Source organism: Zygotorulaspora mrakii, chromosome 6, assembly GCF_013402915.1.
Source record: "Zygotorulaspora mrakii chromosome 6, complete sequence".
In the NCBI taxonomy this organism is placed as follows: Eukaryota; Fungi; Ascomycota; class Saccharomycetes; order Saccharomycetales; family Saccharomycetaceae; genus Zygotorulaspora; species Zygotorulaspora mrakii.
The window spans coordinates 237,674-258,353 of record NC_050724.1 but is presented as its reverse complement, the minus strand read 5'-3'; the positions used below and the strand labels follow the sequence as shown (position 1 = coordinate 258,353).

The following is a 20,680-nucleotide window of genomic DNA, read 5'->3' as shown; positions in this document are numbered from 1 at the left end:
AACAAAAAAAACATTTTTAAAGTTGCACGTTTTAATTCTACATATAGTTGGAAGGCTCTGAGTATAAAGTTGCTATTTCGCGGTTCTTTTGTTTTTATTTAATCTGGATGATAGTCTCTTGTACATTTCACTATTGTTTAGCGTCGTTCCTACACCGGTTGTTCTTGCGTTGTTTGAGGTCGAATTCAGGTTACTCGTTGGGGCATATTTGTAGTCTGTGGTCGTTTGCGCTGGCGCAGCTGCTCTATTCCTTCTTGCAGCAGCTTGTTCATATAACGTTTGTGCTGAAGATCCATGGGAGCTTGCACGTTTACCGTTTCCAGCTTTTCTCTTTCTACTCTTCGCGGAATCCAGTGCGGATTTTCTTCTTAATTTCTCTGCATCAAATTCTAATTGCATGATTCTTTTATCTCTGTAGTTATCAGAGGCACCAATAATTGGCCTAGTCCATTCTGCAATAATCCTGTCAGCAAGCCTTGCTAATTGGGGTTCAACTCTTTTTGATTTTGTATAGAAAATTACTACTCTGCCGAGACCGCTCTCTTTCAAATGTTCAGTTTTAATTGGCAGTTTTTCTATTGCAGCAAATAAAGACTTTTGAATTTCGAAGGATGGTAATGATCCATCCGGTAATGGTTCCAACCAAATCCGTACACTTTGTAATAGATTGTTATCTAATATGGTATCGGCTAAATTAGCTTTTGATAGAGCGCTTGCAACTTTGGGGAGTAATTTGACCTTTTGCATAACGATTAATGAATTATCTCCAGTATCAAGTCTTTTATTTAGGGTTTCAATATCCAGCTGAGCTGCGATGTTCATTTCGTCCTTTAGTCTCAAAACCTTCTCATCTAAATACTGCTCTAAATCATCTTCATCACGTCTACTTCTTCTCACTTTTGGTTTCTTCAAGATACGATCTAATTTATCTTCCAACTCTTGACGATTACGATACGATCCATCAATCTCTAGTGAGTTCTCATTGACTCCAGTTTTACCGCCGTTAGGTACAAAATTTGACATATTCTTCACATCTAATCTGTCTGTTTCCTCATCGGAGTCATCCGCATCAATATGTTTTCTTTGTCTGTCCTGTTGATTATCATCATTATTCGATTCTGTATTCTCCGGTCTTTCCACCAAAGCTTCATCAATATTACTGCCTTCTTCAGGTCTTATAAGTCCTTCGTCCTCCATCGCGTTTATCTAGATGTTCTTGTTTGATAAAATTCCCACCGTTTAATCTTGGTGTTTTGCTTATTTCTCATATGTGCTTCATTTTCCCTGCGTACATTTCAAAAAATAACCGAATTGTGAAAAATATATATATAAAAATTGATACTAGCAGAAGGTTCCTACGCAAGATCAAAAAGCAGCAAACTAGAGCATCACTCACCGTCCTAGCTACTTATTAATAAATGTTTGGATTACCACAACAAGAAGCTTCGGAAGAAGAGAAAAAACTTCATCAACAGGCTACCAATCAAACTTTGATTAATGCTGCCTACCTGAGTGCACTCCTATGGGTGTCTCCAATTGTCTGGCATTTTGTAAAGAAACAATGGAAATGATTTGTAAAGACGAATACATCATAATGAGAATATGTAGATAATTTATGTGTAGATTGTTCACCACATATGGGACTTGTAGATAAGAAATATATATTTTAAGCAAGGCAAAAACCTATCGATCGAACTTAATAAATTATTAACCTGAACAAAAGAATGCTGAAATAAACAGTCAAAAGAAATGTCAAAACGTCTTAGCTTTTTGCAGGATCACTGTCTCCTATTGACCTTGGGGTTATTTCATAGATCTGTATCCCCGCCGAACGAATTGTTGTGGACTCGTAACATCGCCTCTGAATTAAGCAAGATTTGCAATATCTTGTACGCTAGGAACACATTTTCGTACCGTGCAAACTCTGTGGCACGACATCAGCCAACTTTGGATTTGGTCCTGAGCAGCAGCAATGTAACTCGACTTGCAAAGATTATATTTAATTTGCGTGGTATAAAGCTGAATGAGAATGAAATAGAGACCACGCCAATACTGAACCCAGTAGAGGAGTCCATCGACTCAGTTACGGAATATCGAGAGCTAGATTCGGTCTATGAATCTTTGAAACAGCAGTGGAATATTGCAAGTCACAGAGAAGGCTACGGAAAAAGTGCATTACAACCTCTAATCAGCGTATCGTCGTTGTTTTTTAATAAAAGACCTGTTGAAGCGGCCTATTCAGCAACAAATGAACTGATACCTTTAAGTCGATCGCCAGGTTTACAATCCGATTGTGTTACGACAAATCCTCAAACAAGCACGTTCTTCCAAGTTGATGAATTTGCTCAAAATGCTAAGCAGAGTGAATTTCATCATCCCGAACTGCAACAGATGCAGAAAGGAAGCAATTTTATGTTGGATGATGCTGCCAGGCATTTTCATGATTATATTGGGCAATGCAAAAAATTTAATCATCACCAATATCTGGCATTAACTCCGAAGCTATACTACAATTACGATTCCTTTCCCGTTGGTCTGAAAAAATGGCTGCATGATATAGACAGACTTGATATGAGTTTTAAAGACAAACGTGCACAATCAGACAGGTTAGACATTTTACTGCATGGATTCAAAGGTTTTGGGTGAGGCTCTGTGCATTTAGTTTGTATTAGCATTGTAATTATACAATAAAAGTTCGTTTAACATACTGTTAAACATTATCTAGATGACCTATTATTTAATATTCTATCCACGGTTTTGTGATCTTTTTCAAGAACGCTGCTCAAATAGGATATACCGCGCTGCTGACTGCTCAACGTTTCGACGACTTTATCAATCCTCTTTTCGACCTCTTCATCTGCCCTTTTCGTGTTATTTTCCTCTTCGTTTTGAATCGAATTGGAGAGTGCCCCACCATTTTCACTTACAACAACCAAAGTACTGTTTAATTGATCGGATATATTCTTAGCGCGTTCTTTGAGTACTGCTAGACGAGCCCATAACTCATTTGTCTTACCCAATCCAGCAGGATCGTTACCACGCTGTAACAGTGATTGGAATTGAGACCACATTTTTTCTTCTGAGACACTTAATGGCAGCCCTCTGCTTTTTAAAATAGCCAATTGTGTGCCCACACGTAGAATTCTCTTTTCTATTTGAATATTTCTCGATCGTGCCTTCAGTATTCTTGCAGCAGTATCTAATTCATGCTTTTGCTGTAACTGAGTGAATTTTTCCAATATTTGATTCAATATTAATCTAGCTTGAGCCACATTTTCTCGTTGCAATTGTGTACGTTGATTTAATCCTTCAAACCCGAGTATTTCCGCTGGAGTGAATGACGCTGAAGGTTTTTTGTCTGAAACATTGTCCCATTCCTCTTGACTCACATATGGGGGTTTATGATATAGCATGGCTTCGTTCTCATTTATTTTATTGTAAACAAAACCTCTTAGTTTCGTATTGCTTGAAGTTGGATCCCAAGATTCTTTGCATTTTATCACTTGCTCCTGTATTTGTAGAGGGTAGTTCGTTTGTTGCTGTAAATGCAGCTGTTGGGGTTGCTGAAATAATTGATTTTGTTGCTGCTGTAATTGTTGTTGTTGTAGCTGCTGCTGCTGCTGTTGTTGTGAGACAGACTGGTTTGGTTGTGAGTTTGACCAGGCGAATAATGGTTGTGTTGAAGTGGAAAAATTTGCACCAAATTTTCCTTGTTGAGATTGAGCCTCGGATTGGCCATTGGTTTGATTAAACAAACCACTTGCTGTATTACCTTGGCCAAAGAGGCCACCCCCTGTGGTATTTTGTGGTTTACTACCAAACAGACCTCCTGTTGTTGCTGTACTTGAAGTCTGCTGATTTCCTAAAGAACCAGACTGGTTCCCAAAAAGGCCACCTCCTGTCGACACCCCGGTATTACTATTTCCAAAAAGAGAGTTATTAGTATTATTTCCAGCTTGATTAAACAAACTCCCCGAATTTTGGCCTGTGTTACCAAATAACCCTCCGCCACTAGATGCGCCAGTAGAGTTCTGATTGGTATTTCCAAATAAGCCACCACCGGTAGATGTATTTGCAGTTGTTTGGTTAGCATTACCAAACAACCCACCGCCACCAGATGTTCCCGCAGTACTCTGGTTGGCATTACCAAATAATCCACCACCGCCCGATGCACCCGTAGTGCTCTGATTGGTGTTGCCAAACAATCCACCACCACCTGCATTTCTCTGATTGTTATTTCCAAATAATCCACCACCAGGAGCAGTCTGGTTGTTTTGACTGTTGTTGAATAGCCCACCCCCGCTATTGTTCTGGGAGGTCTGAGAAGTCTGATTAGAACTTCCATAAAGGCCATTCGTAGGTTTCTTATTGCCAAATAGCCCACCACCTGTAGCTGATTGTTGACCCAGTAAAGATGCATTGTTATTTGTAGAACCCGGATTATTTCCAAAGAGCCCAGTGCCGGTGTTGGCAGCTGCACCACTAGTAGTTGAGTTGCCAAACGGACTGCCTGCCTTTACGTTACTCTGTTGGCCCCCTGTGAACAAGCCCGTGTTTTGCGTACCGGGTTGATTGTTACCGAATCCAAATCCTGTGGAACTACCTACAGGTTGCTGTGCAGCTTGTTGAGCATTACCAGTGCTGTTTTGGCCAAAGGAAAACGATGCGCCTCCAGAAGGTTTGCTCCCAAAGAGAGTACTTCCAGTGCCGGAACCGCCCACATTATTATTTGTGGATCCGAAACTGAACATCTACGCCACCCAAATCACTCAATGCTGGTACTTTGCACATGTAATACAAGCGTGCGTTTGTTTAATATTTTGATCTCAGCGACTGACTATTATTATTCAATCGAAATGCCAAAATGGAAAACTTTCTAAAAATGGCGTGTATAGTGACGAAGATACAAAATGCCCGTATTTACAGTATCAAATTGACTATTGATGAAGAGTTGACACGAGAGCTCTTGAGAGTTTCTCGTATTGTTTTGGATCTTGAAGGCATCTATCAGTGAGTATTTTGAGGGATATCTGAAACTCTTGCAGGAGACCATGATACTCGTTTTGTAAGTGGTGCACATATGTTGAATTGATGATTGATAAACCTTCCAACACTGAACTAATCCTTATCACTAGCGAGTGCAATTGTGCCATCAGCTCTATACATAGAGTTTCTTCTAAGGTTTCCGTGCCGCACATCATATGTAATGTCTTACTCAACTGCTTCGCCAAGGCTAGCATGTCAGGTATTCGTGCTTGATCATCTAGTTGATGCCAAAAATCGTCCAGCTTTCGCACGTAGTCCAATGTTTCTGAAATCACTTTTCTTGTGCGCGCTAAATCCTTATGCATCAATTTATCTAGCTGTGCAATGAATTGGTTTACGTCCATCTTCGCCTTTTGCAAATCCAATGCGCTTTCGTTGTCACGATCTATGTACGGTTCGCAAAATTTCAAGCAATCGTCATATTTGTTCGTGATTTTGTCCATTAATATGTGTACCATATTCTGTGAAAGATGTGAAAAATCTTTGATCAAGTCTTCCAACGGCATGTACTGAAAGTTGTTATTCATCAGGAAGTCATCAACGTCAAAGGAAATACAGGCAGCAGAGATATCACCTGCCTTTTCAACCTCTTTCGTAAACAGGTCTCTATCAATGTCTGTAACAGTAGGTAAATCTAAGTCAATTTCATCATCTTCTAAAAAGTCCATGGTTCTTGGCTGCTGCTAGAAGGGCCTACTATTGCTTCAAACCGAAATAAAAGTTATTTAACCTTTTTTGTAACTCACGGAGCTAGAAAAAGTCCTCACCAGGCTTGTAATACTGAACAATTGGTCAAATATGAAGCGGATTGAGCCTCCCCTTGCTTTATACAATTTGGCCCATAAATTTGAATTGAATGTGTTGACTTGAAATTTGTGAGACGCGCGACACATCAAGACAATTACGCAATAAAACTATCAATGGAAGTTTGAACTACGGGTATAAAGCAACGCTTCTATCGCGGCTTCTCATTATTTGTCACGTATTCATCGTAGACTAAGTAGGCTGAAACAGAAATCGTGAATTGGTAGTCCATTGGCCTTGATATGTCAAAAATAATCGACAAGTCAGTCTTTGACTACGGAGGAAAGACTTTGGTGTCCCTTGCTTCAGATAACAAGACACTTTGTGTTGCTAACAAAAACGGTTTAAGCAAAGTGTTACAAATCAACAAACCAGAAGACGAGCCTGAAATTCTCGAGATTGCTAAGAATTTGACTTCTATTCGATGTGCTTCCGATACTACCTGCCTTGTCACAACTTTACAAGGTGACGCCTATAGGTATGATCTTGAGCACCCCATGGATCAATTGCTTGTAAGATCTGCTCTACCTTTTCGCGATTGTACCATTTTGCATGGTGGAAGGATGGCAGTATTCGGCGGAGATGACCTAGAGATGTCGATCGTGGAATTAGACAATGAAGCTTTTACAAAGCATGTCGTGAAGGTAGACGAACAAATATCACAACTTTCATACAGTACACAGACCAATCTACTTTCTGTATCATTTATTAACGGAAATGTACAGTTCTTTTCTCTGTCCTCCACAAGACCCAATAAAGTGCAAGAATTGAAGGGCTATATTCCTGCCAATTCATATAACGACGCCCACACAGATAGACTTTTGCAAAAGTTGAATGAAATAGATGAGGTGACTTATCCTGAAACTCCAGACGATGGTGAAGATCATGATGTCATCAAAGACGCTGAGTTTTGTGACGAGAATAGAATTTGCACCCGTCCAGCATGGCATCCTACAGGATTACAATTCGGATTACCTTGTGAAGACTCGACAGTAAAAATTTTCTCTGTAAAGGGCTACGAACTAATCAAGACTTTGGTCAATTCCTCCTTTTCTAAATCCCACTTTATTGATCTACAATTTGAGCCACTGCACGGTAACTACGTGGCTGCAGTTGACCTGCAAAACAGATTAACAATATGGAATTGGCTTACCTCTGAGATCTCATTTAAGAAAGAATTCAAGCAAAAGATTACAAACTTTGTTTGGAGGCCTCAACCAGATTCGAAAACGTTGGATCTCATCATGGGGACTTGGTCGGGCGAGATAATCATCGTTCATAGCGCGGTTGAATCTGTCAAAGATGTCAACTCTGACTATCAATCAAATGTTGATGGAATTAAGAAGACGAGTTTATTCGTGGAGTCGGACCTGGAGGAGAGCGATTCGGATTTTGCTACAGGAAGGCATCAAGGGCCTTCCGACAAACATATTGAAAATGGAGAACATGTGTTCGATGAAAATAGGGACCAAGATGGTTCTAAGCGAATTTATCATTTCGATGATGAAGAAGACTTCATTGACGATGATGATGGCGCCGGTTATGTCACGGAAAAGAAGCATAAAAATGATAGATCAACATTTGACTCAAAAAATTATCAGGGAAAGTTTATCACACCTGCTTCACACACCTATCACTATAAACCTTTGTCGCCTGGTGCCACCCCATTTGGTAATAGTGACAGAAGATACCTGACAATGAATAATGTTGGATACGTTTCTTTGGTGAAAAACAATCTACAAAACAGTATTACGGTATCCTTCTTCGATATTGGGCGTTTTAAAGAATACCACTTTGAGGATATCTTTGGTTATGATGTCTGCTCATTGAATGAAAATGGGGCATTATTTGCTCAATCAAGATCAGGCCAAGTTCATTATAGGTCCCATACCATGTTGAACTCAAACTGGACCAAAACTATTCCAATACAACAAGGAGAAAAGATTACTTGTGTTGCAGCAACACCAAAGAGAATATTCTTGGGTACTTCATTCGGCTACATGAGGACTTTCAATCAATTCGGTGTTCCATTGTCGGTTGAAAAGATGTCTCCTGTGGTAGCCATTTCCGCGCAGGATTACAGAGTGTTTGCAGTCCACTATTCACAATATAATGGTGTTTCGTATTCTATTTTTGAGCAATCTTCTCATTTATCAAAATACTACCAGAAAGAATGCTCTCTACCTATAGCACTTCCTCAATCTATCGCGAGAGGAAACTCTAATATTGAGACAGATTTCACAAGTTTCAACCCCCTTGGGATTAAAAGCTTATTTTTTTCTACTTACGGAGATCCCTGTATTTTCGCTAGCGACAATGTTCTATTGGTATTGTCTAAATGGCGGCACTCCGCAGAAAGTAAATGGTTGCCACTTCTTGACGCAAATATGGAGGTTTGGAGGATTTCGGGAGGCAATGAGAAATCACAAGTGCATATATGGCCTCTGGGACTCACATATGATACGCTGAATTGTATCCTGGTTAAAGGAAAGAATATGTGGCCAGAATTCCCTTTGCCACTACCTTCAGAAATGGAAGTCAGAATACCAATATATGTCAAAAGTGTTATACTCCAAGAAATTAAAAAAAAGAGGGATGAAGCTCTCGCTGGAGAGGCAGAAGCTGCCACTAATACAGGTCATGAAAGAGAACTCACGGAGGTTGCTGTTCCTTCACAAATGGCTGCAGAGGAAGAGTTCCTCAGATCTAAAGTTCTCTCATCGTTACTAGGTGATTCTTTGGAGAACGACGGTGAGTTGTACGGTAATGAAAATGAGCTACTGGCCTCATTGAATGGCGCTTATGACAAGTCGCTCCTGAGATTATTTGCCACGGCCTGCTCGGATCAGAATTCGGATATGGCCCTATCATTGGCACAAGAGTTAAAACAAGATAGAGCGCTGATTGCAGCAGCTAAAATATCAGAAAGGGCAGAGCTGCCCAATTTGGTCAAACGGGTAAACGATCTTAGAGAGGCAAGGTTCGAGCAACAAATGAATTATGCGCAATAATTATCTCAAAGAAGGCCTTGTAATCATACATCATAGAGTTAAACCAATCGAAGAACATGTATTCGATATTTAAGATATAACTCTAATACCCAAGAAGCTTGCGTTGAATATGAGTTACTTTTGGTGTTTGCAAGCATTTGTTGCAATGAAATTAACCGCCGAAGTATTTGATATCCGGGTAACAGAGACATATGTCCATTCCGTTTAAAGTGAGATGAAAAAAAATTTCAAGGTTTTTAATAATTAAGTTCGATGCGATGAGGTTTGAAGTAATAGTTAGTAGTAGCTTTGAGTTCATTTGGATAAAAGTCTAGTCCAATAACCAATTGTTACACTCTTTAACATATATATAATGGCAGAAATACAAACTGCGAGACGTAAGAGAAAGAGAAACAATGAGCAGCTTCCAAAAAATGGTGATGAGGAAATAACTGATCCCTCATCTGAAGAAGTCGAAAATTCTGATAATGAGTCGTCAGAACGTTCAGATGCAGAAGTGCTAAGTTCTGATGAAGAATTCAGCGGGGAGAATCCAGCGGATAAAAGAAGAAGGCTTGCAAAGCAATATTTGGAAAATTTAAAAGACGAAGCAAATGATATCATGCGTGAAGAATCACAGACTAAAGAAGGGGAGGTAAACAAGGGTTTGGTAGATGATTATAGTAATTTTGATGCACGTGAAATGGATAAGGATATTTTGGCATCTCGTTTGCAACAAGACGTTGCAGAACAACACGGGCGGGTGCATAGATTCATCGCTGATAAATTACTTTTATCCGAGGCTACTACTTGCTTCACGAGGGTGGGAGAAAATAATTTGACGTGTATAAGTTGTTTTGTTCCCCCTGTAAATAAATTCAATCATCTTGATGATCAAAGGAGTGCAAAAAATAGAGGCAAACTTTTCGCATACACTGTGAGCAAGGACTTGCAATTGACAAAATACGACGTTACGGATTTCAGTAAGAGACCTAAGAAACTGAAGTATGTAAAAGGAGGTGCAAAATACATACCTGAGAATCCTCACGAATACGAAAATACAACTATGGGTCATTATAAAGAGATTTTAACCGTAGCAGCCTCCCCAGATGGTAAATATGTTGTTACAGGAGGTAGGGACAAAAAGGTGATTGTATGGAGCACAGAGTCATTGGCACCGTTGAGGGTTTTTCCTACAAAAGACCGTCGAGGCGAAGTAATATCGTTACTTTTCAGGAGAAACACTGACCAACTTTATGTAGCGTGCGCAGATTACAAGATAAGGACATACTCTATCAATCAATTATCTCAATTGGAAACTTTATATGGACATCATGATATAGTAGTTGATGTATCCTCTTTGGGGCTTGAAAGATGTGTTACCGTGGGTGCTCGTGATAAAACCGCCATGCTTTGGAAAATTCCAGATGAGACGAGGTTGACTTTTAGAGGTGGTGATGATACTGATAGACTAAAAAAGAAATGGTTGAGAGAGAATAGTGTGTCATCCCCCGATGGAGAAGTTACATCTCCAAATGAATCTGAAATACCAGCATTTTACAGCGAGGGAAGCATTGACGTTGTCAGCATGATAGACGACTCTCATTTTGTAACCGGTTCTGATAACGGAAATATATGTTTATGGTCTTTGGCAAAAAAGAAACCAGTTTATACAATGAGAGCATCCCATGGTATCATTCCCTTGCCAGAATTAACACAAATTTCTGGAGAAGCCAGTGATGAAGTAAAATCAAAGCAGCTGGAAGAAAAAAGACTTGCTAGGCCATATTGGGTAACTGCTCTTCATGCAATACCCTATTCCAATATCTTCATATCTGGTTCTTGGAATGGTAACCTAAAAGTATGGAAACTTGCTGAAAATATGAGGGAGTTTTCATTACTGGGAGATTTATCGAATTGTAAAGGCGTCGTCACAAAGATACAAGTGGTAGAAAGTGGAAAACATGGTAAGGAAACTTTTCGTGTACTGGCAACCGTGGCCAAAGAGCATAAATTGGGTAGATGGATTTCAAAAGTCCCAGCTGCCAGAAATGGAATATACTCTGCAGTTATACAGCAAGGTATCTTTTGAGCTAAAATCAGCTATTCGTCATTTACTATTTATACATAAATAAAAAGTAAATAGTTAACCATGTATCATAATTTTTACGTTTAGTTTATATTTCGTTCAATGCATCCGGGCAAAGTGGGCCCGCACTAAAGAAAACAAAAACCAAAAAACGAATAAGAATAAACAATGTATATAAAACAGGCCAAATCAACTTGAACTAAAGGAAGAGATTTGACATGCAAGTGAGAAAGAATATCATTGCAAATGACAGAGACAAGATAGAGGTATATGAGACCCTGAAAATATATCAATTAATAAGATAGAGAGCAATCGGCAGATGGCATCCATCCTTTTAAAACAATATTGTGATATTTTGTTTCTGTACTTTGCGTGCTTGTGAGTTCTCGAGTTGACACACACAGAAAAGCTTTCTGAAACTTGTCTGTGGCTTTTTTTTATGGCTTCAATAGCGTTTCCACTTAAAGTACCTGTACCTTTGACGGCTAAAATTTGTGTGTCATTTGTGTCATTCGATTCGGTAAGCACTAAAGATCTTACCACATGTCTAGGTCAATTTTAGAATTAAGTATAATGCGGCTCATTCACCTGAAATTGTAGCGCGCCGATTCGTTAACCAAATGTTAGTTGGGCCATTACTTCTTTATGTAAGTGGCTGAGCCTGTCGCGACTTTATGTAAGCTCGTCATGATCCATCATTGTCCATCAATAGCTGCCCAGGCTCCTATCGTAGAAGAAAGATGGCACCCACTCATTTCCACAGAAGCTAGTGTCGCCACATATTTATAAAGAATGTTTTCTTCGGCGTTGTCGATAGTAACTTGGTTTGACATTGATGATGATACTATGATATTCAATTATAGAGATATATAATTCCTTGGTTTTCTATATCATGAATTGAGATAAGACTAATTGAACTTGGATTAACATCTGGAAAATACGTCAGTATTTATACCTAATACTTCGCACCTATTGAACCATAAGAGAGGACGACGAGTGAAGAATTTTCATCGTCATCACACCATTTCTAGTCCCATAGAATCCACAGTACAACTGTTATTTCATGTTCCATGCCATAGACTCCTTCGTAGTCAGACTCCTGAGTTGTAAACGTCTCGTGATAGATTATCATCCGATATCTTTGCATTATCGATTGACATTCTGTTAGGGTTTCATCTGACTTCGTTTATTTTGTTTTACAGACCAATTGTCTCTTTCTGATTCTTATAAGTCATCTCTTTAATATATCTTACAATCTCGATTTATATTTCAACATACCACCCATGGTTCAATAATGCTATTTCACCCATGAATGAGTAAGCTTCTTGAATATGGCTATTGATGTAGGCTTGGTCAATATGTCCGCATAGTTATCTTCTGTCTTTATGTATTCGAACTTCAGATCGTTGCGTCTAGCTTCATCTCTTAACCTGAAAGCTCGTGTCCCGAAGAAACGATTTCTGAACGCTCTTGAATCTTCACTTTGGTCCTCTACTATTGATATAGTAGGTTTTGAGTCAGTTAATATCTTCGATCTAAGTGATGATGATGGATCAATTTGTTTTACTAGGCATGCTAATCCTTGTAACATTGGGACTGATTCGCTTACCGCATATATTTCCGCTTCGGTAGATGATATGACACGCAGTTTTTCGCTAGATGATCTCCCACCGATGACTTTTCCATTTAGGCAGTAGTAATGGCCCAATTGTGATCGGAATCCTTCTTCATTCGCAAACGATGCGTCAGTGATAGCGGTAATCCTATTTGTCTTGGTGTGCTTGTTGGCATGCCAAATCAGCTTTTTGTGTTTTGACTGCCACACGAAGTTCAACAGCTGTTTGGTGAGTTTCTCCACTTGCTCTGAGGGGTATAGTGTATGCTGAGCTAGGATGTTCACGTAATATAGAATATCGAATCTATATTTGTATCCCACATATGATAGCAATCCTATAGCCTTCTGCATTTGCTTAACCTTTTCTTTGTAGTCGTCTTCTTCAACGACCAGATTATCTTTGTGGATGTGTTCACCTGGTGTGCCTGGCACAAGAAACTTCTTGTTATCCTTTTCGATATCAAAACCTAAATGTGGAAGCTTTTCGCTTAAGGAGTTTTCCATTCCTATTGTCATTTTCTTTCCGAACGTATATTCTATTTCCAGTCCTAGAATATCGTATGTGGCCATGTTGTTTTCGTCTAATTTCCCATCGTGGATCACTTTGGTCTCGAACTTTTTCTTTAGAGTTTTGACTAGTTTGTTTGCTGCCTTGATATCTTTGGACAGGACGATCATGTCGTCTACAAAGAGGCATACAAAACATTCATTTTCATCTTTGAACACGCATGGCCAACCGGTTAATTCTGTCATGTTGCAAGAGTTGGTTAAGTAACTGCCAATCATCTTGTACCAGTTCGCTCCGCTCTGCTTAAGTCCATATAGTGACTTGTTCAACTTGAATGCTTTTCCTTTGAGCTTCATGTGTGGAGGTGCTCTGATGTACAGATCTTCTTCCAATTCAGCGTATAGGTACGCTGAGGATATGTCTAATTGGGTGATAAACATTTTCTTGTCTAGTGCTATGTTGAGACTGGTCATCAGTGCGTAATGATGTACCGTGTTTGCTTTGAGGTCTTCTTTGTAAGTTCCAGCCTTCTGCTGGTCACCTCTTGCAACGAATCTGCATTTCTTCCTTCCATCTCTCTTAGTGTTGAAAATAAACATGGAGTTTATTATTTGTTGTCTAGGGATCGTCTTTTCTTTTATAGGTTTGTTAGGATCCCAGGTCTTCATTTTGATCAATTGGTCATATTCCTTCATGTAGGCTTCGTTGTATCCTTTTGCATCATTTTTATCATCATTATTGACAATTGCCTCATAGTAACTTAAGGAGGGTTTAACATGAGGAGTTGGATTCGAGTGTACTGCGTTGACATAAAGTATATGACGCTTTGGTCTCTTGCGTTGAGTCCTATCTTCAATTTCACCTAGAGCTAAACTACTTTTTCTTTTTGTACTTGGTGGCTTTACCCTCGGGATGTCGCCATTACGGTACTGAAAAATTCTATTCTTTCTTTCTTCTAAACTTTTAGCATTAACTTCTGGAGACTGATCGTTACCACCCACATTGGAGATAGACTCAGGTGTTTCGCTATCGGGAGTTGCTACAGTAGTACTCTCTGGTACGGGGGAGTCTTCCTCGCTGGGAAGTGGATCGAGTTCTGCTGTGGAGGTCGATGATGTGGTGCGCTCGTCTTCCGTAGTAGGAGCAACATCATCGTAAGCAGATGCCTGTATTCCGACCGTGGATGCAATTGCACTGCTTGGGTCAATATCATTATTGATGGTTCTTCTTGAGACGGTATCGGGAATTGGATCCGGTGTCTTAGTGTTGTCAATGATGGCGGACGATGGGTGATCGTTTGCTGGATCATTTATGGGGTTTGACGTTGGTTCATTCTGCGTGGGCTGATCGTCACTTTCTGTATTATCATAGGTGACAGCATGGTTTGCGCTTTGAAGATTGATTCGGGGATCTTCATTGATCATGTTTGAACCATGTTCCTCGATATTATCAGCGATCTCGTCACTGGTATGTTCAGGAGGATCATCATTGGTATGTTCCGGTGGATCATCATGGATGTCTGGTCCTAGAACATCATTGTTGCCCTCGGGGATATACTCTGGTATGACTTCAGTTGTATCTGTGGTTCCAGTTTGGATGGGGTCATTACCACCCGACGAGGTAGATAGGTTATCGGCTGTTGGGGTTGGTGATACAGGCCTTTGATGAATGGTACCACCCGAATGGATTGACACATCCATTTCCATACCACCCGAATGGGTGGACATATTATTATCGAATTCACCGTCCTGTCTGGCTTCGAGTTGATCAAGTAGGGGAGCAATGACTGCGTCGGCGTCATCTGTCCTGTCATGAGGATCACCCCGAATTATCAGGTAGTTCGTAGTGTCAGTGACGGTATGTTTCGATGGGATGTATATTAGATAGCCATGGGATTCCGCGGATGGTGTGAGTGCGAATCCCACTATACCCCGTGGTCTAAGTTTGTTCTTTGGCGGATTATTTACCATGACACGTTGTCCAAATGGTAAAATAGTGCTGACATCTAGTCCTGTCAGGCCTGCTTTGGCCCTGGAGGAAGTGCCAACACTGGACGTTATTAATGAGTTCCTCATTAGCGTCGAGAACTGCACTGCATAGAACCAAAGATGTAATGGTAGATTGCTACTGCGAAGCAGTGTCCGGCAATCATCGAGCAGTGTATAATTAAGGCGTTCAGCTACTCCGTTTGCTTTTGAGTCACCTACGGAAGTGTAGCACGGGATTATTCCGTACTCCTTGAAGAAGTTACGAATTGTCTTATTAGTATATTCGGATCCTCTGTCCATTTGGAAGCTGCGTACCTTTGTGTTGAACTGGGTTTTAACCATATTTACCAGTTCGCGAAACTTTGAGGTAACCGTTTCAGCTTCTTTATTCCACAAGCCAAAAACCCATCTAAATCTCGTGGCTTCATCTGTGAATGCCATGAAGTATGATGGTGACGATGTGGGCATGTGAGGTACAGGTCCAAAAATATCGGTATGCAAGAACTCGAAGGGTTGATAGGATTTTTGGTATGTCAATCTGGAACCCACCAAGTGTTTGTGCTTTTTGCTTTTTCCGCTCACACAATCCTCACACTGGAAGTTAGAGTATCCGGACCAATCTATGTCATCCATGGATAAATTTGTCAGCATCCCTTGCTTAATGGAATCTCTTAAAGTTTTAATGTTGACATGACCTAGGAGCCGATGTATAAATTCCATAGGGAACAATGGTTGTTTTTGAACGTTCATGACGTTCAACTTTTTGTGTGGTTTATGGATATATTTTGCCGGTATCCAATAGTAAGGTCCGATCTTTTTGATCCGTGCTACCATTTTCCCTTTATTATTAGTTACTTGGGAATTGTTGAAGTCGACGGTGATTCCGTTTTTTTGGAGCTCATGGAGGCTCAATATGTCGACATGTGGCACTGTAGATGCCACTGCCTCTGTGTGAATAATGGAGGTACCCGGGAAGCTTAGCTGTAGGTCACCACTGACACTTATGGGGATCTCACGATCTTGCGCGTCAGCTATGCCTATATTGGGGTGTTTATTAATGTTGTGAAGGAGGCCTGGGTCGCGAATTACTGATATGGCGGCCCCAGAGTCAATCAATAGATGTTGGTTATCTTCAACTAGTTCACCAGTTTGTGGTGTCTTCGTCATACTCGGACGTTTCTTCTTCGAATTCTGGAGAATGCCTAAGTAACTCTGTGTCGCTGGTGAATCCGATTTTATGGATACCCTTACGATAGTTAGGCTTTTTCTCCTTTCGTGAATTGATGGAGTGTTTTGGTAGTTTATCTTTGACATTTGGGCATTGAGGAGCAAAATGGCCCTCAGAGGAACACTTGTAACAATGTCTGTTTGTTACTGAAGGTGATGTTTCGGATGTATGTTTCTTATTTTTTATCAATCTGTCATATGTGCGCAATACACATTTAGAAATGCCTGCGATTGTGTTCAGGTCGTATTCCAGGTAATGATTCTCCCTAATCTTTGCGTATTGACCGTGCAAATTTTTGAGCAGGTATTCACAAATTATGTCTTCTGGGATGTTGGAATTTGTTGCTTTAAGTTGACTATAAAGCTCTTTCACTCTACTAGTATAGTAATATGAATCTTCAGATCCGTCGTAACTTATTGTGGTTAGTTCTCTCCATATAGCGGATCTAAGGTTACTGTCTTCGGATACATGACATAGGATAATTCGGAACAGGTCGTGTCCTCTTTTTATTGCGTCTTTGACGCTCTTTGGATAGGCTGTTTCCTTCACATATGTTTTGAAGGAATTAATGATGAAAGCCTTTTCGCTCTTCGTGGCGTCCCTCTCAGATTCATTTAATCTGTCAGGTATGATATCACCTAGCTTGTTGTCTTCCAGAAATCTTTTGAATGATCTCATCCATCTGGGAAATTCCGAAGGATTACTGATCTCATCCAAGTCTGGTAACACTTGTTCATTGTTAGACTCTTTAGCGGACTCAGAAGTGGTATCATCTTCTGATCTCTGGTCATAGAACTTTCGATATTGCTTGAACTGATCGTTCAGCAGTTTTTGCTGGTACATGAATGTTTCATAGCTAGTGGCCGGAATGTATTTTATTCCGTCAGCATTCATATTCCAGTTGAACATGCCATTCCCCATTGGTGGCACCATTGGTGGCGCAATTGGAGGATATGGACTCGGCCATGGGTAAGGGTAAGTATAACCTTGTGTGGAACCAGTGTGTTGATAACCCGCATCGTATGCGCTTGATTTAGGGGAACCTTCCTGTTTGTTATCAACACTGGCCGGGATTGAAGGTTGCAACGAAGGAAAGTCTCTTTGTGAATCACTCAAGTTGGGATCAGTGCCATTGTTACTAATTTCCGAAGAGTTTGATTTCTCACGAGACGTAAACAAAGAATCCTCCGCTTCTCTACTCATTGAGAAGGGAACTTTAGCGGCGCTACCATATTTATAAAGAATGTTTTCTTCGGCGTTGTCGATAGTAACTTGGTTTGACATTGATGATGATACTATGATATTCAATTATAGAGATATATAATTCCTTGGTTTTCTATATCATGAATTGAGATAAGACTAATTGAACTTGGATTAACATCTGGAAAATACGTCAGTATTTATACCTAATACTTCGCACCTATTGAACCATAAGAGAGGACGACGAGTGAAGAATTTTCATCGTCATCACACCATTTCTAGTCCCATAGAATCCACAGTACAACTGTTATTTCATGTTCCATGCCATAGACTCCTTCGTAGTCAGACTCCTGAGTTGTAAACGTCTCGTGATAGATTATCATCCGATATCTTTGCATTATCGATTGACATTCTGTTAGGGTTTCATCTGACTTCGTTTATTTTGTTTTACAGACCAATTGTCTCTTTCTGATTCTTATAAGTCATCTCTTTAATATATCTTACAATCTCGATTTATATTTCAACACCACATGAGGTAGCTAGAGTATTATTCGTTGTTTTTTGCTCGAAAATACGTTGGTGACCTTGCAATTGTTCCATTTTACTTCTGATGGTTCCCATATTCCTTCTAATAGTCCACATTTTTTCTTCTAGTATGGGAACATCGGATATTTTTCACCCCTAAGAAAAATATTAGACTCCATGGCCAAGCTGGTTAAGGCGTGCGACTGTTAATCGCAAGATCGTGAGTTCAATCCTCACTGGGGTCGTTTATTTTTCCTTTTTTAAGGGTTTGATTGAACGGATATCAAGCTCATCCCTCACTGACACAACTTCAAGTCATAAATACTTTCCAAAGTTCATATTTACTTTGAATTTGGTTGAAGAAATTAGCTAATGTGTGCCGATCAAGTACAATCTTCGCCATACGCATTTTACGCGTATTATCAACTTTATAGAGAGCTGAGTGAAGATACTCATTCTCTAGACATATCATTCAAGCGGATCTGTCATGACTTGTTTCCAGGAGCGACAGTTGACACTAGCTCTAAAACTTCACTGTTTGTCACTTGGGAGAAAAAAAGGAAACAGAAAGGGAATGAATATGCCCTCAGAGGATGTATCGGAACTTTTGCTAGGTTACCGATCCTTAAAGGTATAGAAAGGTATTCTATAATTTCTGCATTGCAAGATCGAAGATTTCCACCGATTACGAAGAATGAGTTACCTCTTTTGCGATGTAGCTGTAACATTCTTCAAAATTTCGAAACGATTTATGATGGCGAGAGTCATGGTGGTGACATTTTTAATTGGGAACTTGGCGTACATGGCATAGAGTTGATGTTCAAGAATCCGCAAACGGGCGCGGTTTGCAGTGCGACTTTCCTACCAGATGTTATGACAGAGCAAAATTGGGATAAGAGAGACACATTTATAAATCTAATTGAAAAAGCTGGTTTCACTGGTAACCCTGAGGAATTATTGGATAATTACAAGGATTATTTCGTGCAAGTGATAAAATATCAAGGAAACAAAAGCAGAATTGCGTACAATGAGTTCATAGAGTTTTTGAATAAATTTGAATAAGATTACGTACTTCAATATATCTGTACTGTTGAATTTGAAATGTTTGGATGTCATCTAATTACCGTTTATCTAACCACGATGGATGTGATACGCTGATGCTTGGTTAGTTGCGAATACTAGGGCATCCGCAATAACCGTATTTGGTTTCCTGGAGGTAGTATACACGATCAAATCCGCGATGTCATCCGCATATAACGGAGTGGTACCTTCATAGACTTTCTTGGCCTTATCAGGATCACCTTTGTATCTAACTAACGAAAATTCAGTTTCGACATTACCAGGGGCAATTTCAATTACTCTGATATTTGTATTGATTAATTCTTGTCTTAAACTTTGTGTGAAGGCTCTGACTGCATGCTTTGTTGCGCAGTAAATTGCACCGGTTGGGTACGGGTTTCTACCAGCGACAGATCCTAAATTTACAATATCACCAGAATTCTTGGCCTTGAAAATCGGAAGCACTGCCTGTGTAACGTTTATTAAAGCGGTCACATTAGTATCGATCATACCCTGAATATCCTCTGCTGAAATAGTACCCACAAGATCGCTTCCCAATGCCTTACCAGCATTATTAATCAGAATATCGATGTCCTTGAATTCCTCTGGCAAGCTGTGCAAAAATGGTTTGATCTTGTCAGTTGCGGTAACATCCAAAGCACCCACATATACTTTTGCTGCCGGATAATCCTTCTCAATCTGTTCCTTGATTGCCTCCAACTTGTTCAATCTTCTAGCTGCCAGAATTAATTTAACATTACCATTTGAAGCATCCAAATATTCCAACGCTGTAGCTTGACCAATACCGGCTGATGCACCGGTAATAAAGATCGTTTTTCCAGCTAGTCTTTCAGCAGCCTTTCTTCCCTGGGACATAGTCTATAATATTGTTGTTGATGTTATCAAATTCCTGAACTCAATTCGGCTAAAATGAAGCAAATTTATGCTGTAGATCTGTTCATCTTTTATACACTAGAGTTTTCGAAATATACATTTCAAAGAGCATACTCTTCTTATCAGATATCGGGTGCCGAACACCGCGCTTTTCCGTCGGACAGAAGTCAGTGAGCACAAATTGCGCCAGAACGAACAACGTAGCAAGTATGACTGATCGAATGGCCATTAGGCATTGAATGCCCAAACCAAGAGACTAAAAAAAGGTTCAAAATGTCAAAAATATAGCATGCCAGCGTGCAAACTTGAAGGAGAAATGGTTTCTGCGCAGTGACAATAGTTTCAAAAAATAAATGGACGCAACCGGAATCGAACCGATGACCTCTTCCTTGCAAGGGAAGCGCGCTACCAACTGCGCCATGTGCCCACGTTAACTTAATGTGTGAAATAGATTTAAACAGACACTTGAGTGATTCATAAAGGATTCAAAATGACTCTGAGACTGAAATCGCATGGGGTACTTGGAGAAAAGGTTGTCTTCTATTTAGAAAGAATGTTTTCTTCGGCGTTGTCGATAGTAACTTGGTTTGACATTGATGATGATACTATGATATTCAATTATAGAGATATATAATTCCTTTGTTTTTCTATATCATGAATTGAGATAAAACTAATTGAACTTGGATTAATATCTGGAAAATACGTCAGTATTTATACCTAGCATTTCGCACCTA

General features: G+C 39.8%; 10 protein-coding genes and 2 non-coding genes across 12 annotated transcripts; 6 read left to right on the top strand and 6 right to left on the bottom strand.

Moving 5' to 3' along the window:
• Window positions 1-72: 72 nt before the first annotated feature.
• On the bottom strand, window positions 73-1,197 carry SPN1 (transcription factor SPN1; the record flags this gene model as incomplete). The annotated part of the gene is made up of 1 exon (XM_037289446.1): window positions 73-1,197. One exon carries the CDS (start codon window positions 1,195-1,197, stop codon window positions 73-75), a length of 1,125 nt encoding a protein of 374 aa, XP_037145341.1.
• A 221-nt stretch (window positions 1,198-1,418) lies between these two features.
• On the top strand, window positions 1,419-1,571 carry TOM5 (Tom5p; the record flags this gene model as incomplete). Its single annotated transcript, XM_037289445.1, has 1 exon — window positions 1,419-1,571. The coding sequence occupies one exon, from the start codon at window positions 1,419-1,421 to the stop codon at window positions 1,569-1,571; it is 153 nt and encodes a 50-aa protein (XP_037145340.1).
• Window positions 1,572-1,749: 178 nt separating this feature from the next.
• On the top strand, window positions 1,750-2,646 carry MSS18 (Mss18p; the record flags this gene model as incomplete). The annotated part of the gene is made up of 1 exon (XM_037289444.1): window positions 1,750-2,646. The coding sequence occupies one exon, from the start codon at window positions 1,750-1,752 to the stop codon at window positions 2,644-2,646; it is 897 nt and encodes a 298-aa protein (XP_037145339.1).
• A 71-nt stretch (window positions 2,647-2,717) lies between these two features.
• Window positions 2,718-4,751, bottom strand: NUP57 (FG-nucleoporin NUP57; the record flags this gene model as incomplete). Its single annotated transcript, XM_037289443.1, has 1 exon — window positions 2,718-4,751. The coding sequence occupies one exon, from the start codon at window positions 4,749-4,751 to the stop codon at window positions 2,718-2,720; it is 2,034 nt and encodes a 677-aa protein (XP_037145338.1).
• Window positions 4,752-4,937: 186 nt separating this feature from the next.
• On the bottom strand, window positions 4,938-5,714 carry COG2 (Golgi transport complex subunit COG2; the record flags this gene model as incomplete). Its single annotated transcript, XM_037289442.1, has 1 exon — window positions 4,938-5,714. The coding sequence occupies one exon, from the start codon at window positions 5,712-5,714 to the stop codon at window positions 4,938-4,940; it is 777 nt and encodes a 258-aa protein (XP_037145337.1).
• A 378-nt stretch (window positions 5,715-6,092) lies between these two features.
• Window positions 6,093-8,861, top strand: CTF4 (chromatin-binding protein CTF4; the record flags this gene model as incomplete). The annotated part of the gene is made up of 1 exon (XM_037289441.1): window positions 6,093-8,861. One exon carries the CDS (start codon window positions 6,093-6,095, stop codon window positions 8,859-8,861), a length of 2,769 nt encoding a protein of 922 aa, XP_037145336.1.
• Window positions 8,862-9,213: 352 nt separating this feature from the next.
• Window positions 9,214-10,932, top strand: RRP9 (ribosomal RNA-processing protein RRP9; the record flags this gene model as incomplete). The annotated part of the gene is made up of 1 exon (XM_037289440.1): window positions 9,214-10,932. The coding sequence occupies one exon, from the start codon at window positions 9,214-9,216 to the stop codon at window positions 10,930-10,932; it is 1,719 nt and encodes a 572-aa protein (XP_037145335.1).
• Window positions 10,933-12,226: 1,294 nt separating this feature from the next.
• HG535_0F01190 (gag-pol fusion protein) lies at window positions 12,227-16,354 on the bottom strand (the record flags this gene model as incomplete). The annotated part of the gene is made up of 1 exon (XM_037289439.1): window positions 12,227-16,354. The coding sequence occupies one exon, from the start codon at window positions 16,352-16,354 to the stop codon at window positions 12,227-12,229; it is 4,128 nt and encodes a 1,375-aa protein (XP_037145334.1).
• A 1,810-nt stretch (window positions 16,355-18,164) lies between these two features.
• HG535_0Ftrna5N lies at window positions 18,165-18,238 on the top strand. The gene has a single exon. It is a non-coding gene; the product is annotated as a tRNA-Asn (tRNA).
• Window positions 18,239-18,365: 127 nt separating this feature from the next.
• Window positions 18,366-19,055, top strand: HG535_0F01170 (uncharacterized protein; the record flags this gene model as incomplete). The annotated part of the gene is made up of 1 exon (XM_037289438.1): window positions 18,366-19,055. One exon carries the CDS (start codon window positions 18,366-18,368, stop codon window positions 19,053-19,055), a length of 690 nt encoding a protein of 229 aa, XP_037145333.1.
• A 69-nt stretch (window positions 19,056-19,124) lies between these two features.
• ORA1 (oxidoreductase) lies at window positions 19,125-19,928 on the bottom strand (the record flags this gene model as incomplete). Its single annotated transcript, XM_037289437.1, has 1 exon — window positions 19,125-19,928. The coding sequence occupies one exon, from the start codon at window positions 19,926-19,928 to the stop codon at window positions 19,125-19,127; it is 804 nt and encodes a 267-aa protein (XP_037145332.1).
• A 372-nt stretch (window positions 19,929-20,300) lies between these two features.
• Window positions 20,301-20,373, bottom strand: HG535_0Ftrna8A. Its single transcript has one exon. It is a non-coding gene; the product is annotated as a tRNA-Ala (tRNA).
• Between the last annotated feature and the right edge of the window lie 307 nt (window positions 20,374-20,680).